General features: G+C 38.1%; 2 protein-coding genes across 4 annotated transcripts in view; both read right to left on the reverse strand.

Moving 5' to 3' along the window:
• Positions 1-1,802: 1,802 nt before the first annotated feature.
• On the reverse strand, positions 1,803-3,136 carry LOC108080063 (uncharacterized). Its single transcript, XM_017174646.2, has 3 exons — positions 2,752-3,136; positions 2,539-2,686; positions 1,803-2,472 (listed from the first exon to the last, which is right to left on the reverse strand). Exons 1-3 carry the CDS (start codon positions 3,119-3,121, stop codon positions 2,352-2,354), a joined length of 639 nt encoding a protein of 212 aa, XP_017030135.1. The 5' UTR covers positions 3,122-3,136; the 3' UTR covers positions 1,803-2,351.
• Positions 3,137-10,592: 7,456 nt separating this feature from the next.
• The window catches only part of RhoU, a 50,589-nt gene continuing 44,331 nt past the window's right edge, over positions 10,593-16,850 (reverse strand). For all 3 annotated transcript variants that reach the window (XM_017174748.3, XM_070288187.1, XM_070288188.1), the window contains 3 exons: positions 12,887-13,146; positions 12,651-12,743; positions 10,593-11,111 (listed from right to left, as the gene is read on the reverse strand). In XM_017174748.3, the coding sequence (XP_017030237.1) occupies positions 11,007-11,111; positions 12,651-12,743; positions 12,887-13,146 (458 nt within the window). In that variant the 3' untranslated portion in view covers positions 10,593-11,006. The remainder of the gene's footprint in view (positions 11,112-12,650; positions 12,744-12,886; positions 13,147-16,850) is intronic.

Here is a 16,850-nt window from a genome sequence, read left to right on the forward strand (position 1 = left end):
GTTGGTGTAATTATTGGTGTGATATTTTAACAAAGAACAGCTTTTTTAAAAGTATAATATGCAAAATACCATTTTATTGAAATGGAAAACAACTATTTTTTCATGTTAGTTGGTTATGTTGTTGGTGTAGTTGTTGTAATATTTCTTTTGTGGTATTACAAATTAGAAGTTTATAAGGTCTTTGGATTGTTTTTAATTATTGATGGTTTCCTATTAAATTTTTAGAATTTTTTGTTGGTGTAGTTATTGATATAGTTCTTAGAGAAGTTGTTAAAAAGCTGTATGGATTTTTCTATATTTTTTTGATGGAGTTTGTTGGTGTAGTTATTGGAGTACTATTTAAAGAAAGAAAGTCTTTTCTTGGCTTGGCTTTAGAAGGTATATTTATTAGAGAACCAATTTATGAGTATTTAAAATAGGAATTGAATTGGAAAAACTTTTTCAAAAGGTGTTTTGCTTAAAGGGTATTAAAAGTTCCTCCTTGCCTACTCTGCTTGTCATTATTCCTGGCTGTTGCACTTGTTGGTGTATTTTTGTGGCTGCCATTGCCGCTGCTTGTTGCCGCTGTGACCTGTGTGTTCCAAGATCAGCAGCAGTTACACATTACGTTTACCGTTACTGTTACTGCTATTAGCGTTGATGCTGTCGATGCTGATGTCACTGCCGCTGGGCTTAACTGCGGCTGTCGATTCGCAGTGCGGCGATTTGCATCGCAATTGCAATTGCAATTCCAATTGCAATTTGGCATCCAACTCCCCATGGCCCACCCTTTGCTCGCTTTCTTCCGCTCTTAATTAAAACATTTTGCAGTTGATTTGTGCGGATATGTGTGGTAATTTGATTAGCGCCTGCCTTTGGTTTGCCATTTCCGGAAGGAAAACATTTTTGGATGCCTGTTTTTGGGGCTTATGTCTAGGTTATAAGGGTGTTATTGGATTTATAATATATATATTATATATTGTCAAAATAGCCATGTGCTATAGCATTATGTCTTTCCCTGTTTTCCCTCTTTAGCTTGGCTGTAATGGTACCAAGTAAAAACAAACACTCGCCTTCACTAACTTTTCCCACAAAAATTAGCCCTTATCCTTGTCCTCCTCCTCGTGGGCCATAAAGTGTATTCGGTTTGTTTACTATTGATATTTATGAGCCACACAAAGGCCAAAGTCAGAAGCAAAAGCAGAAGCCAAAGCAGAAGCTCGCTAATCTAATTAAAGTTGCCAAGTTATTGGGAGAGGGGACATTTCCCCTGGCCTCTGCTGTTGTCAGTTCATTTTCATTGTTTTCACATTACATATTATTATTATTATCATTATTATTATTATTATTAATATTACTATTATCATTGTTATGATTATTATTGCTAACGGCAGCAGAGAAGCAATAAATGCTGTGGGACAATGTGGCGTATACTTGATGCCAGTGAAGCTACTGAGTCCTTACTCGGCCATAATGCTCTTACGGTCTTTATTGTTGTTGCTGCCTCGTGACCCAGCTAATTGTCGAGTTCTGGGTTTTGTTTTTCGACCCAGTGCCAGTGCCAGTGCCAATGCCATGTCCAGGGCCAGGTTTGCAGGCGCTAATTGAATCCGCTTCCATCAACGACGCTTGCCGCCGCTGAACAAAATGCAAGCCCGAAATTGAACAAAGCCCACAAAACACTGAAATAGGCAGAAAACCTCAAAGAACAAAAAGTGCAACTGGAGGCCAAAACAAATCGCTGAAAAGTGATAATTCCCAGATACCCTGGAACTTGAATAGTTAAACAAATAAAACTTAAATTTGAATATTTATTATGATTATTTTTTTGGTAAATATTACAAGACATTCGTTTTTAAAAACTTTAAATTAATCTTTTCAAGTCAAACTTCCTCCCTAATTGGCATACCCTTCCTGCAGGGTATTAATCACTAGCCACAGCAGCAACAATTCGCTCTCTGCGGCAGGATGTGAGAGTCGAATTTCGCTCGAACCGGAGTGATGATGAGGCAATTTGTTTAGGCCAGTTATGCATCATTTGGGGCGGAAAATAAGAGGGGGCGGAAAATGGCGGACGAAGGACGATGGATGAAGGACAAGGGACAGGGAACGTGGAACGTTAGAACGATGAAACGATGGTATGAAGGACGTGGGGCTTAGGTAGGCAATTCGATTTGCCGGCAAACAATTTCCGGCCGCGCCCGGCTCTGTTACTCATTACAAGCGAATAAGCCCCGAGTCCTTGTGGTCAGCTTTATTCACACACACACACACACACACACAAGCACACACACATGGAAATACTCTCAATGGCTGAAATCCGAGACCGATCCTGGCTACTGACTCCTGAATCCTGACTCTCGGCATCCGGCCTATCCACAGCAGCCCCTGGGATAATGCGCCCCCAGGAATATCTCGCAGACGGAGCAGTAATGCCTCGTTATCCGACACCCCTTGAGCAAGTACGGCCACAGGCAGGCACAGCAGCACCAGCTGAAATGGATTCGGGGTTAAGGATTCGCACACACACACACACACAAGTACTCCAAGTGTTATCACCCAAAAGTGCACAGCAACAAGGCCGAAACATGGGTCCGAGTATGTGCTGTCCTCCGCACACTAGTCACTCCCTGCTGACCACAAGCTGGGCACATGATCTCCAGAGCCCGGGAGCCCAGCTTTGGCTGGGGTGTCAGCTCAAAGAAATCTGCTTGAAAGATGGAAATAGGAATAGGAAATCCCCACCAAGAGAGAACCCAGATTGTAACTCACTATGCACTGGAGCTGGATGCTCCAGGATGCGTTGCTCCCTCCTCTCTGGATTTGGATTCTCCAACGGCAGCTCCTGCATCTCTGGCTCCTCCTGCAACTCCGCCTCCTCCGGGAGTTCTGGAACCACCTGCAACTGGGGCTGCTCGCTCACCAAATAGGGCATCTCCTCCAGGCGATATCTCAGGTGTTGCGGCTCTGCAAAGAAGGTACGCCGACGATCGGCCGGAAAGCCCAAGTGGGCCAGCGGTGGCTCTGTGGCCATGGCATCATCGTAGGTGGGTGGCTCCGAGGGCGACTGGGATATAGGTCTGGGCGATGCCTGAGAGGGATCCATGCCCTGATACAGCATGCGATGCTTCTCCTCCTCCATGGCAAACCCTTCTAGCTGGCCAGTTGCGCCCTTCGCTGGCTTTTATTAGGCGTCCAGGGGACGTTAGGGACGTCCCTAAAAAAAACTCACTAAAAGCCATGAAAAACAGTTGTCGATAAGCGCATTCCGGACCAATTAAGCAGCTGCCACCGATAGTCACCGTCACTGGGCACTGGTTAGGTGGAGGAGATGCGAGAGCTGGTGAGCTGGAAAGGGGTGGAGGTGGAGGTGGAGGTGGAGAGCTGGTGAGTTAGCTCTAAAAAAAAAAGACCCGTAGAAAGGGCCGAAAGCCCCTATAGTCCTCAGCACTTCATTCACCAGCAACGGCGATTTCTGTCAGCTTCCGTTTCATTTCCTGTTCATAACTTTTTCAATATGTTCTAGCCCTGCTGCTGCTAAGTGCTCAATGCACAGGGAAAAAATCTAATAAAATAAAAATCCTCTAAATGATAGTAAAAGTCAAGTAATATTTTACTCTCATAACCATTTATTCTTCTTATAAATTTTAGAAATGCCTATTTTAATTGTCTATCACCCACAAGTCGATTGTCTGATTAGGGGCTTGGTTTGCCACTGCTGCAACAATTACAATGGCACCGACGACCAAAAGTAGAGCCACGATGACCTTCTCATCCTTCAGGTTTAACTTGATTAGGATGTACAGCTCCAGGAGCATAAGGACGGCATAGGCAAACCACATGTGGTTAACCAAAATTGATATAGAGTCGTTGCACAGGCCCTCCAGCGACACTTCGCCAGGCTGATCCACTTTCAACATGGCCTTGGACACGTTTTCCGCCTTCTTGGGATAGTCGGGCATCTCAAGTTTGATCATTCCTCGCATGGTAACATCCCTCGACAACAACAGACGCCAAACCAGGGTCTCGTTGGCCATTGCCGAGGTGTCCAGCCGGCCGGTGGGTATTCCAAACTGTGTCACAAAGCTCCATGTCAGCAGAAAGAAGCCAATCTTACCGACTGTACCCAATTTCCAGTCCGCAGATGGCTTCGGTTCAGACATAAGGTTTGCGGCAAATATTTTGAACATCTTAGATATCTATAGTCACGGTATAACTGAGTACAAAAATTTCTTTTTCAATTTGGAACTGGAAACAAGACACATTCAAAACAGGTGTGACAAAGCTCAGAGTTTAGGAAAAACTGATAACTAAAGTTTGGGTTTCTTATATGTTTATTTAGGTGACAGCAAAGTCAAAGGGATGATGTTTGTAATAAAAATAATAATATAGAATAATTATATGAAACAAAAAAAACTAGAAACTACTTTTAGAGTCAAAAAAGGACTCCTTTAGTGCTTTGCAAACTTCTGACTAAAATTTGAATACCCAAAAAGGCATACAAATATTTAAGTAACAAAAAGTAGTAACTAATTTCTATTAAAACTTTGCTGAACTAACATAAATGAAAGGTAATATATATATATATATTTTTTTTTTGCCAGACAAACTCCTTTTTCTTGGCCAAAAATCTCCTTGTGTGGTTGCTCCGTAGCTCTCCTTGACTCGGCAGCACTCTGTTTGTTTTTTCCGGATTCCTCTGTTTGTTTGTGTTTTGCTTCAAGTTTTTCAATATTTCTGCGGGAAGGCGGAGGCCGAGACGAGGTGGGCGGGACAAATGCAATTCCGGTTGCCACTTTGCATTTAATCAACTTTATCGGTGTCGCACTCAGGCATCGCATGCATGTAAATTGTGTGTTGGCGCCAAAACAAACTAAATAAATGTAGGTGAAAATTATAATAAACAAGAAAGAAAGCTAACCTGGCAGGCCAAAGATTTTATACCCTTTGCAGTTTGTAATTGGAATATTAGAAATAAATTTAATAAGGGATTTTTTTTAACAATTTAAAATATTTTAAAATTGCTAAAAAATAATACAATATCAGGGTTCATTAGTATATTTAAAATATATATAAAAGTACGTCATGTATTACCCTGTAATTTAGTCCAAAAGTTGCAAGAATCTTGCTGAATTGCTGAATTTCATCAGTAGCCAAGTCTCAAAACTTGCCTGATTTGGGTCCACGGTGGAGTGTACTAAAACCACGACTAACGATCACCTATTACCCCATAAAAATCCATAATTTTGTTTTCAATTTCTACATTTCTTGTAGAATTTGAACAAGGTAAGTTTTTCTTTATTGCAACTCTTTCTCATGAAATTATCTCAAACTTCTCTCTTTCCCTCAATGCAGGGTATTCCCATCTTCGATTCGTATAGTCCCACCTGTTTCAGTCATTCGTCCTCTGGCATTGAAATTGGGATCGGGTTTTTGGGATCGACTCTGGGAACTGTCGCTGCATAAATTTGCAGTCCATTTCAGGCTGGGCCCATCGCTTTGATGTTTGATTTATTGCACAGTGTGGGTGATAAAGGGGCCAAAGAGGGTTTCAAAAGGGGGTTGACAGGGGTAAGAGGTGGCCTAAGAGCGGGAGTGTGGCAACAGGAGTAGGCTGAAGGGCCGCGGATTGGGCTTATCATCGGTCAGAAGCGGCACACAATTGTGAATGGCAACTGCAATTGGAATTGACAGTCGCGGGAAGGAGGAGGAGCAGGGTTCAAGGGGTCAGGTGTCAGGTGCTGACTTGGATAAGCAAATAAATGGATGAGACAGGGGCAAACAATCCCGTCCTGGCTTTGGATTCCAGCATGGACCCCAGCCGTTGTTGTCCTTTTTTTGTTCCATTTGTGCCCGTTGAAGGTCAGTAACGCGGGGAATCGATTTACCAAATCAGACAGCTGCCCATAGAAGAGTGACATTTAATGTTATTAAACAAAGAGTTGACAAAGTTTATTTTAATTTTGTTGTTGATAATTAAGGTTGTTTATTTGTAAGCAAAAAATCCATGATTTTTATAGCCTTGCAGAGAAGGAGATATTATTCTTGATCAGCTTCAACAGCCGAGTCGATCTAGCCATGTCCGTTTGTCCGTCAGTCCCTCAGTTTTAAAGCTATCTAAATGAAACTTTGCATATAGTCTTCTGTATACACTCACTCCCATATTTGCCGGATCGGACGACTATATCATATAGCTCCCATACAAATGATCGATTAAGTTTTAGAAAAAAAAAATATAACTTTGCTGTTTTTCACCATTTAACCATTTTTTAGATATGGCCATTTTATATTATTTCAGAATTTCGATACAAATTTTTTGAAAATCGGACGACTATATCTTATAGCTGCCATAGGAATGATAGGGAAATTAATAGAAAATTTATAACTTTGTTGTTTTTTAACGTATTATTTTTATTATTTCAGAATTTTGGCAATTATGAATTCACTTCAATTTATGAGATCACTGCTGTCTATTTAGGGTAAGTGTTTAAATTCTACATATCATTAACAGGCAAAAGGATTCTCGAATGAAAAGAGTCTACTCCAGGGGAACTCGAATGAATGAAGTGAGTGCCTTATTTCTGGGCACTCTTATGCGATCATTAGGGAAGTTTCTCAATAAGCCGCCTCGAATTGCCTTCGTTTTTGGTTTTGGGTCTTGGCATCCATCCGTTGGAATTGCTGATGAAATCGTTAATCCACATTCTCCCTCTAGCTCCCTTTTGGCTTTATAACTGATTGCGGCTTTTTGGGTGGAAATGTGTGCAAATAATATTTCGTGTAATTGCAATTAGCGCCGAAAAGGTTTTCACTTCTCGCAGCCGCTGAAAGGGAGCAGTCGTGAGCTTTCTCTTTTCTGCTAGCATTTTCCCATTTTCATTTCCTTTCCCTTTTATATGTATATATGTATATATCTCTATTTGTTGTTTGCCTTTGCCGGGGAATGCGAATGCGTCCGTGCGAATTGCGATTTCTTCGATGCTTCAATTACAAATATATATATGTGTGTTTTTATATACACTGAAAAAAATATTCACTGGGGTTTTTAACAACCTTAAAATGTGTTTAAGCTGATTAAATTGAGTTAAGTAATTCGAAACCACTTTGATTTTATTTATGAGTAAAAAATGGTGTCTAAAAGTATGCAATAACTTTTGTTAGATACTAAATTCAGTGTTTATTTCTTTTATTTGCTATGTAAAATATTTTAAGAATAATTTAGGACACATTTCAAAGGGTTTTAAAGGTCCTTCTACTTACAAACTTATCAAAATTGTAGCCCAATGTAAGCAAGAAAATGTTGTATTTAGATTTTCAAGCAGCTTTTCCACATCATTTTTAATTTAAAGTATTTTTTGTTCAGGTTTACTTTATTTTCATTTGTCTTAATTTAGGACAGACTTTTCTTTACCAAAAAAACCCATCAATATTCAACATTAACTATTTTTGAACTCTGTACACCTGCTGCTGGTACCTAGGCGCCAGGAAATCAATGTTTAAAAAGGAAGCTGGAACTGCTGCTGACGCCTTTTTCCCTCACACTTCTTTTGGCTTGTTAATTTGCCAAAGAAAAAAAATAAGAAATAAAGGGGGGAATATGCGAAGGCGAAAGATATTGAAGGTGCCAGGTCCATCCACAAAACGCTCCTCTCAACCAAAAGAAAAGCAAGCACTAAGCGAACTAAATAAAGGCAAGAAAAACAAAGGGAAAGAAAAATAATAAAAAAAAAACGAAGAAAAGAAAAGAAGAAGTCGAGTAAATGCTCCTTGGGTTCGTGTAAAATAGTTAAAGTTATGAGCCCAAAATGGAGCCAAAGAGCAAAATCAACCAGCACACTCGCACCACACACACACACACTCTGGCACTTGAAGTGTGCCAAGTGTGTGTGTGTGTAAGGGGTTTTGGGGCGCGAGTAATTCACATTTCGAGCACGTTTCGCTTTTATGCTCTTAAATGGTGAGTGTATCTGTGCAGGACCAACGTTTCACCGCCCTTTTCCACATGTGTGCTGTCTGTGGCAAAACGATAATTTTGTTGATGATGCCATGATTATAAGTTTTAGCCTCCTGGCAAGAGCTTTCAGCTTGCTGGGGAGGAACAATGGCGGCAACAAAATAACCCAAGAAAATACTAGCTATTAGAGCTTGGGGTATACCTGGTCACTTGTGGCGTTAAGGTAGATTTTGGGGGGTTTTATTTAGGATTAAATGTTAGCAAGATCTTTGGGAATAGTTGGAAGATTAGTTTAACCAATCAGGAAATTTTAATTTGAGTAGCAGCTTCTTGAAAATGTATAGAAAATGTATGTATTTATATATAATAAAATAAGAATAAACAAGCTATATTTTCGTCATAGTTTAAAAAATTTATCATTAGCAGAAAAAATACAAATGAAGATACTAATTAACTACCTTTTCTAAAGAAATTTTAAGAGCTAAAGACAGTTTATTAAATATTAAATACAAATTAAGAAATTGAATACATTTTCCAATTAATTTTTCATTTAATTTAACACTGAATATAACCTTAAATTACGCTACTTACAGGGTATCAAAGTACAAATTAAGATACACTTCAAGTACCTTTTCTAATGAAATTTTCATATTAAATACAAATTAACATATTAAATACATTTTCCAAATAGATTTCTCGTTCTAAAAATCATTAAATTTACCACTGAATCCACCCTTAAATTATCCTACTTACAGGGTATCAGCTTAGACCTCGAAACCTGCCAACCGACATACCCAGCGACCGTCGCCGTTCGCAATCAGGAGTTCAAGTGGCGTGTCTGGCAGCCGCGTATCTGTGCCACATGTATCCGTATCCGTATCTGTATCTATTTCTAAGTAAATTACACACACACAGAGATAGAGAGAACCAAACGGACCAAAGACCACATTCCCTGCGCGTGAATGACCCACATAAATAGCAGCATGCCTGGCCCGCCAGTCCAGTCTTTATTGGCACGTACCAAAAGTAACCAAAAAATAATAATAGTAAAAATCGTAGGAAAAACTCAACAGTTTTCAACAGCAGATTTTACAGGCATATTTTTTCATTAAGTGGAATTCCAAGCATCGTCGTCTTATGGCACAAATCGATTGACATGCCCCGAAAGGACCCTCTGATCTGCTCAATATTTCACCTGGCAGGTGAAGTGACATTCGGACAGGCAAATATGGGCTCAAGACGAGGAGGAAAGGCCTGGAGATATGCATCATTAGCAGCAGGGCCATATGCCAGCGGCAGCAACAATCTAGGTCCTGCCCTACGTATACGTAATTTCATGGCCCTAAAATATTTGCCTAATAAATTGTTTATTTATTGGCACACACAGACACTCGTAAGTAGCCATAAATTTCGAACATGACATGGTCCTGCCCCATGTATTGATTTATTATGATTTTCTTCTCCATTTTTCTTTTTTTTTTTTTTTGCATCATTTTATGGCCTACGTCAGAAGCTGTTGCATACTTTTGAGGGAGCCTTCAATGTGGCATGTACGTAATGAGGGTTGTGCTGCTGCTCCTCCTCCTCCTCCCTCTCCTCCTCTTCCTCCTGTCGACAGACGCATTAACTCTTTGCTCGCCAGATTTGACCAGACATTATGAAAATGTTTACCCTGCACTTGCTGCCCGTCAGCCAGTTTCCGTTTTGTTATTATTGCTGTGGCTCCTCTGCTTTTTTGCCACCCCCTTTTTGGCATAAATATGGCAATTTCTCCTCTCCGTTTTTTTTTTTTTGTTTTGTACAATGTTTTTCTCTGTACAATGTCTGGTCCTGATGCCCCCTGCCGCAATCATGGCATCAGTAGCACCGTGAGCAGCAGCTTCGGCGGAACACTTGATGGCTGCTGTCTTGTAGTCTGCTTTTAAGCTCACAAAGTATAAAAAACTAACGCATACAGTTGAAAATCAAGAGAAAATCGACGGTGAAATACCTCTTAAAATGTACATATAAAAAAATTTTTGACATAAATAAGCCACATAAAACTTAATTTAAGGCTAACTAGACTAAAAAAAAACAAATAAAAATAACATAAAAATTGAAAAAAAAAAAATAAAATAAAATATAAGTAAAATAAAATATAAATAAAATAAAAAAGTAAATAAAATAAAAAATTAATGAAATAAAAATTAAATAATATAAAAATAAATAAAATAAAATGAAATATAAATAATATAAAAATTAAATAAAATAAAAAAATATAAAAAAAAAAAATTTTAATAATAAAAAAAATTTTAATTTATACCTATTTAAATGTATTTATTAATTAATTTATATTTACAATTACCGAGCCAAAATTAATTCAATACAAAGCCTTATTTATCCTCATTTTCTGTATATTTTTCTTTGATTTTTTTCTTTACAAAACCGGAGCATCAGCCACAGGGCACAAGAATAACTTGACAAGTTTTACCCTCAGCTTCAGATTTTTCTCAACTTTTCCCTCTGAGGCTGCTACATGTGCGTGTGGTTACTTAGCCAAGTAGCGTCTCTTCTCTCTGTTGTTTTTTGGCCTCGGACAACCTTTTGGGTATTTATTATTATTTTTACCTTTACACTTACGGCATTAGGAAATTCAATTTAAAAGACCTTCACTTGTGGATTTGTTTGTTTCGTTTTCATATTTTTAATGTTGCCTTCGATATACAATATTTAAAATATATATTTGCTTAGAACGAGATGCTTAAAATGGATGGAATGATTTAACATAGTTCAGTGTTTGTTATAATGTTTAAATAGTGTTAATTTCTAGCGGCTAAAAGGAGTGAGAGTGGACCGTGAACATGATTACGAGTACGAGTAAAAAGTATATAACTAAACCAGTTCGAGTGTATATAATAACCTTTTCTTTTTTTATGTTTATTTTAGTTTATGTATATAGATCAGTCTGTGTGCATGCACGGCTAAACGAAAATCTCTTTAAAAAAAAAAACTTTTAATATAAATAATCGCAATTAAATAGTAAAAAAAAATAATAAACTGCATATATCATAAAGAGTCGCGTTGATTTTCCTCCTCAGGCCAGACAAAAGAGCTTCCGCCAGAAGGAGGGCGTGGGCGGCAGGGTGGTGGGCACAAGGCCCTCCCAAATGGCTGTGTCGAACACATCCTTGACTTTGTCCTGCAAACAAAACAAAAAGGAAAAGAAAAAAAATACAGAATAATGCGATTATTAATCACTGGCTAATTAAATCAATAAAGGCCCCGCAAAAAATAGTTCAGCACTAATTACAAACTTCTATGCGCCAGATTAAATATTTAGCCTATAATTAACACACCACAGTTTGTGCATTCATTAAAACTTTAGCAATTGCTTAAAAGCAAACGGGGAAAAAGTTAAACAAAATAATAATGAATTAGTTTACTTTGTCTAATAATATATTTACACATATATGTCAATGGGAAATCTATTCAGAATATTAATCGTTTCTTTTGCATAATTTATTTTACAATTGTAAAGCTTGTAAAGAGATTTATTTCAACTGTTTTATGATAAATAAATATTATTTTAATTTTTTTCTAGAGAAATTTCTTTAATTTAATAAAAATACAATTCTTTCCTAACAATTTCTGCTCTCAACTTTAGACTAATTATAAGACTCATTAATACTTTTTGTTCATAAATTATTAAATATCTGTTAAAATCCTTAGTCCCCCGGCTGACTGGTGTCTCTGTTTCTGAGTCACTTGGGAGATCAAAGCCAGCTTATTTCCCGGAAGTTTTTCCACCGAATTCAGACATCTCCTACCGCCAAAGGCATTGCAACTTATATATGTATAAAAATACATATATATTTCTTATTTTCCAGCAACTAGCGTAACACTTGTACAACAAATTGTCGCCATCATCATCATCCCCATCTGGCGACGGCGGTGCCAAGTGCTTTATAATTTGTTGCAATCGCTTCATCTTCACGTTGTCGCCATCTTTTCCGGGCTGGCGGGAATTTTCTACCTTCGGGGAAATCCACGCAGAGTGCAATGCACGGCAATGGCGGCGGCATTCATTCGGAAGTGTTGGGGCAAACACGGGGTTTCCCCCTGTTTCCCAGAGAAAAAGCCAACGAAAAAAAAAAAAAACACACAATTATGATTATTGTGCGTCTGTGTGACAGGGCGACTCAAAAGGATGACACCAAAGCAGCCAGGAGTAGGATAAGGAGCGGGAGGAGGGGCGGGAGTAGGAGTAGGAGTAGGAGCAGGAGTAGGAGTAGGAAGTAGAAGCAGGAGCTCCCTTAGGAGTAGTCCCTGCTCTGACTCTGGACTACGGAATTCGCCGGGTTTTTTTTTTTATTATATCCCAGACTTTTTCTTTTCTCTTTTCTTTTGCCAAAATACCCTGGATGAGGTTTTGTTTCAGAGTTTTCTAAATTATTTTAAAGGTAACTCAGGTCTAGTTTTAGATTTAATAAAAGTTTTAAACTGCAAACTATAAATATTCATCAAGAAAAATATTGCAGATCACCAAATATTTATTCCTCCTGAACTACAGGGTATCTTCTAGTCCTTAAGCTTTCTTTCCTTTATTGTGAAGTGTTTACTTAGCCGCAGTAAAGTCAGAGATCCAGCCAGAGCAATTGTCTGCCTTTTGGCTTTAATTATTATGAGGTAACCCACCCTTGCATACACCCCCTTCAAACTCCCCCTCCTTTGAACTCACCTGTGTGGCTGACGAAGTCTCAATGTATTTTGCGCCAATTGTTGTTGCCAAATCCCAGGCGTCTGCATATGAAATTGCTTTCTCGCCATTTGTCTGCAAATAAAAAAAAAAAAATAAATATATGTAAGAAAAGAAAAGAATAAATCAAATGGGAATTTCATAAATATTTGAATTGATGGAATCCCCCGCAGCAACAGCATTAATAAATCAAATCAAATCAGAAGCAAAAAACGCACCTGAAGCTTGTTAAGGACATTTGAATTGGTGCGAAGATCAGCCTGTGTTCCAACCAAAATAAGAGAAGCCTTGGTCTTGGCAAACTTGGGGGCCCACTTGGCCTTGATGGCCCGAAACGTTTCCGGTTTCACCACCGAGAAGCAGAGCAGGAAGACATCGCTGTCCGGATAGCTGAGCTCCCGCAAAGGATCCAGTGTGTCCTGGCCAGCGGTATCACAGAGCGTCAAATGCACAGGACTCTCGTTTACGTTGACATCGGCTATTTAAAGATAATAATTAGGGAAAGAGTTTATTAATTTAAAAAATCTAATTGAAAGTAAAATAAAAAAAAAGAAGAATTAGGACATAAAAGACTCTTTAAAGGATTTTTTATTCTTTTAAGAAATTTATACTAAATAATAAATTAATACAATATTTAGCACAATTAATACAAAAGAATCTTCTTCAAAATAAGTGTTTTCAAGCCTGAAACTTGTTTAAATAATATTAAAAAAATCTATTTTTAATACTATTTCATAATATTATCCTTTATAAATAAAAAAAACTCATCTTAGATATATAAAACCTTTCCAAACTATTTAAAAGATCGAGTGCCCCATGGCAATTTCATATCATTATTACCACTTTCGATTTGCGTTTATTTGCCAAATGAATCAATCAATCGATGTGTGTGTATTGTGTGTGCGTGTGTGGCCTGGTTTAATTTAATTGCAAAATATGTAAATTACTCTTACACTGACCCATTCCCCGTTCCCCCTCCTCTCCTGCCCACTTTACTGTCGGAATTTAATTTAATTTAAAATGCTTTACCAATCCTTTTGTCCCCTCCATGCAAGTGCACATTTTTGGCATTGCACCGAACAACACACTCGAACACACACAAACCTACACACAGACACATTCTCTTCACACACAAATTACGACAGGTATATCTCTCTGGTCAACAGGGGAAATTGCAGATGCCAGAAATTTGCCAATTCATTTGAGTTTCAACCTTTTTCCACTCTCTCCACATCGTTCTTTGCGGCCGGAATAAATAAGCCATAATCTCAGATATGGCCTAGACCACTAACTGAATTAGGGTAAAACCAAATTGGCATTGTTAAGCTAGATTTAAAGGATACCAATGCTTTCACAGAGATCTAAAACTGTCAAAAGGAGACAACTGAAATGGTTTATGTGACAAATTTGCAACGAAAAAAATATTTTTTTTAGACTTTGCAGGGTATTATGTTTCAGTCCGCAGCCTAAAACGCACTGAAGGAGTCATTTGCTACCCTATAAAGGATATATATTCTTGATCAGCATTAACAGGCGAGTCTTTCTGGGTAAGTCTGAGAGAAAAATAAATTCTTTTATTTTATTTTTTTTTTTTTCAAAATTTGATAAGGGGTTACATCGTTAAAATGTTCAAAAATAGCCAAAAAATTGAATTTAAAAAAAAACCTTAAATTTTGAATGCAGGTTTATTTAATTTGTAAAGCCTAACACAAAAATGCTTTCCAAATTGAATTTAGTGCATTTTTGACTTAGTTATAGATTTTTTAAGGTTTTTTCATTTTTCCAAAAAATTTTATAAAATGAAGGATTCATATTTAATTTAAAAAAATTAAGAAGATTTGTTAAGTAATTATTTAGAAGAGCTTTCCGAATTGAAATTAATGAATTTATGATTCGATTTCGATTTTACTTTTTCCAAAAATTGTATAAAAGTTTAAAAATTGTTATAAAAATGTTTGATTTCTTAAAGTTTAAAATGCACGGTTTTTTTTTAAATTTATATGTTTGAGCTATTATACTTGTGCTATTAAATAAAGATATTACATAGTTTTTCATAGTTAAAATAAGATTTTCTCAAATTTGAAGTGACTTTTGTCTCCGGCTAATGAATATTTGCCTTAGCAGCTTTTTGTGGACAGTGATAACATTCGTTCTAGCATAGATCCCAGCCATTTTACCCCTCAACTAGAGACGACAGCCAGGAAAACCCACCCCCCAGCAAAAGCAACAATGGAAAAACTAGCAAGTGAATTAGTAAAAGGCAAATCCCTCTTTTCCAACACCCACCACTTTCCCCCATGTGTTTTAAGCAAAGAACATTCATATTTAAAAGCAGGTGAAAATTATTTGAATGGGGAACAGCAGTGCAGACTCGGAAAACTTAAGGAAATTCGGAAAATGCACACATATAATTGTGCAAAATTGAGAAGATGACTTGAATTAGGTAAAGACGAGAAAAAATTGGTTTTAAAAATACAAATGAAAGTTAAAAAATCATTTTAACATTTTATAGAATTTTTTTTTCTTGAAGTCCAATCTGGCACAGGAAACCCCCTCGAACCTAGCAATCCTCCTCTGCTATGTGAGTCCTATCTAAAAGTTAATCATGGCAACCTTTCATCCAATGCAGGCAGCCTCCTCCATCCGACTGTGTTTGTTCTGCGTAAATAAAGTTGCCGCTGCTCGGGGATTTTTTAAACAGCCTGCCGCAGCAACAGCAGGTTGCACATTGCAGATTGCAGGGTGGCTAGGCTATAGGCTGTAGCGAAGGTCGACCCACGGGGCTCATGTAAAATAAATTTAATTTGTGCAGCGCATGAAATTCATGAATACATTTTTGGGGGCACCTGACGCTGAGGGGGAGTCGAAAAAACCCCACCACACCTATAGCCTGGAGTGGCCTAATGGAGCCCGCCTTGCAATAAAGTTCACCTCAATTTCATTCTACAAATTTTCTTGGCTGAAAGTAAAAGCTAGAAGCAAGCTTTAAATAAATTAGTAAGGCTTTTGTGTGTTGATTAAGTCAAGGTGTTTTCTAGTAACATACGTTCCTTGACCTATTATCCACTATTTAAGCTACTTAATTAGCATTTCTAAGGTAGTTTTTGCTCCAATTTTCTTGAATCTCGTTTTTATTGTTAGCCTTATCACACTAGCTTCTCTAAAAGTAAAAGTGGAATCAATGCCGGAACAAAACAGAAGGCATTCAATGGTTTTTCCCCGCTTTTAACAAAAGGGAAATTGTTTGCCAGCTCAGCTGAAAATCGCTTTACGCCAAAGGGAGAACAAAACAAAAACACAAAACAGAGAGGAGAGGAAGGAATAGAAAACTGAAACTGGGAAAACTGTAGGAACGCGACGAGGACGAGGACAAAAGGCAAGCATCGTTAGCGGTTGCCTGCTTTCTGTCAATCGCGAGCCGAGAAAACTCAGCAGGAAAACTCCATTGAAATACATCCGCCTATGTACGCGTGTGTGTGTGTGGCAAGTGAGCAATTGTGTAATTGTAAGCTTAAAAGTCAGCTGCCTGGCTTTCCCCTCTCTCATGCTGACTCGACCCTATTGACACCTAATTGAGTCTGCCATTTGCGAGCGATTGAGGGATGCTGTATATACTTTATACAATAAGCTATTAGCACATCCCTCTTCTCCTCAACAAATAAAGAGTCCAGCAATTTCACGCACTTAGAGCAAAGTCAATTAGCCTTTCAGACATCCTTTTATATCCTTTCCTCCCCTTAATTAGTTGGCCAACTATGCCCAAGTCCCTGGCCTTTGAAAAATATACCTTTGAAAAACAAAGGATAACAGAATTACTTTCAACTTACAAAGCCCTTAATATTCTCCCTTCTTAATTTGTATAATTTCTAAGCTAATTTATGAATGAAAAACTTGAAAGTTACCAAATTACCAAATGAAATCTCCTATTTTTTGTAAGAAAGTTAAAGTAACCAATATACCCGCTTTTCTAGCAAATTTCCTGGGCATTTATAACCGCGTCCCAAGTGCACAAGTTCAGGAATCAGGCGAATAAGGGCCTGAAATTCCAGGAAATATGCACCAAAGCTGCCAGCTACCCGCTATGCCTGGCATTCACAGGCCCCCAACTTGGCCAATTGTTGCTTAAAACAGCAGGGACACACGGCGTATGCGTAAGCGGGGTGAGCCGAGATGGCTTACAGC

This window comes from Drosophila kikkawai, chromosome X (assembly GCF_030179895.1).
Source record: "Drosophila kikkawai strain 14028-0561.14 chromosome X, DkikHiC1v2, whole genome shotgun sequence".
In the NCBI taxonomy this organism is placed as follows: Eukaryota; Metazoa; Arthropoda; class Insecta; order Diptera; family Drosophilidae; genus Drosophila; species Drosophila kikkawai.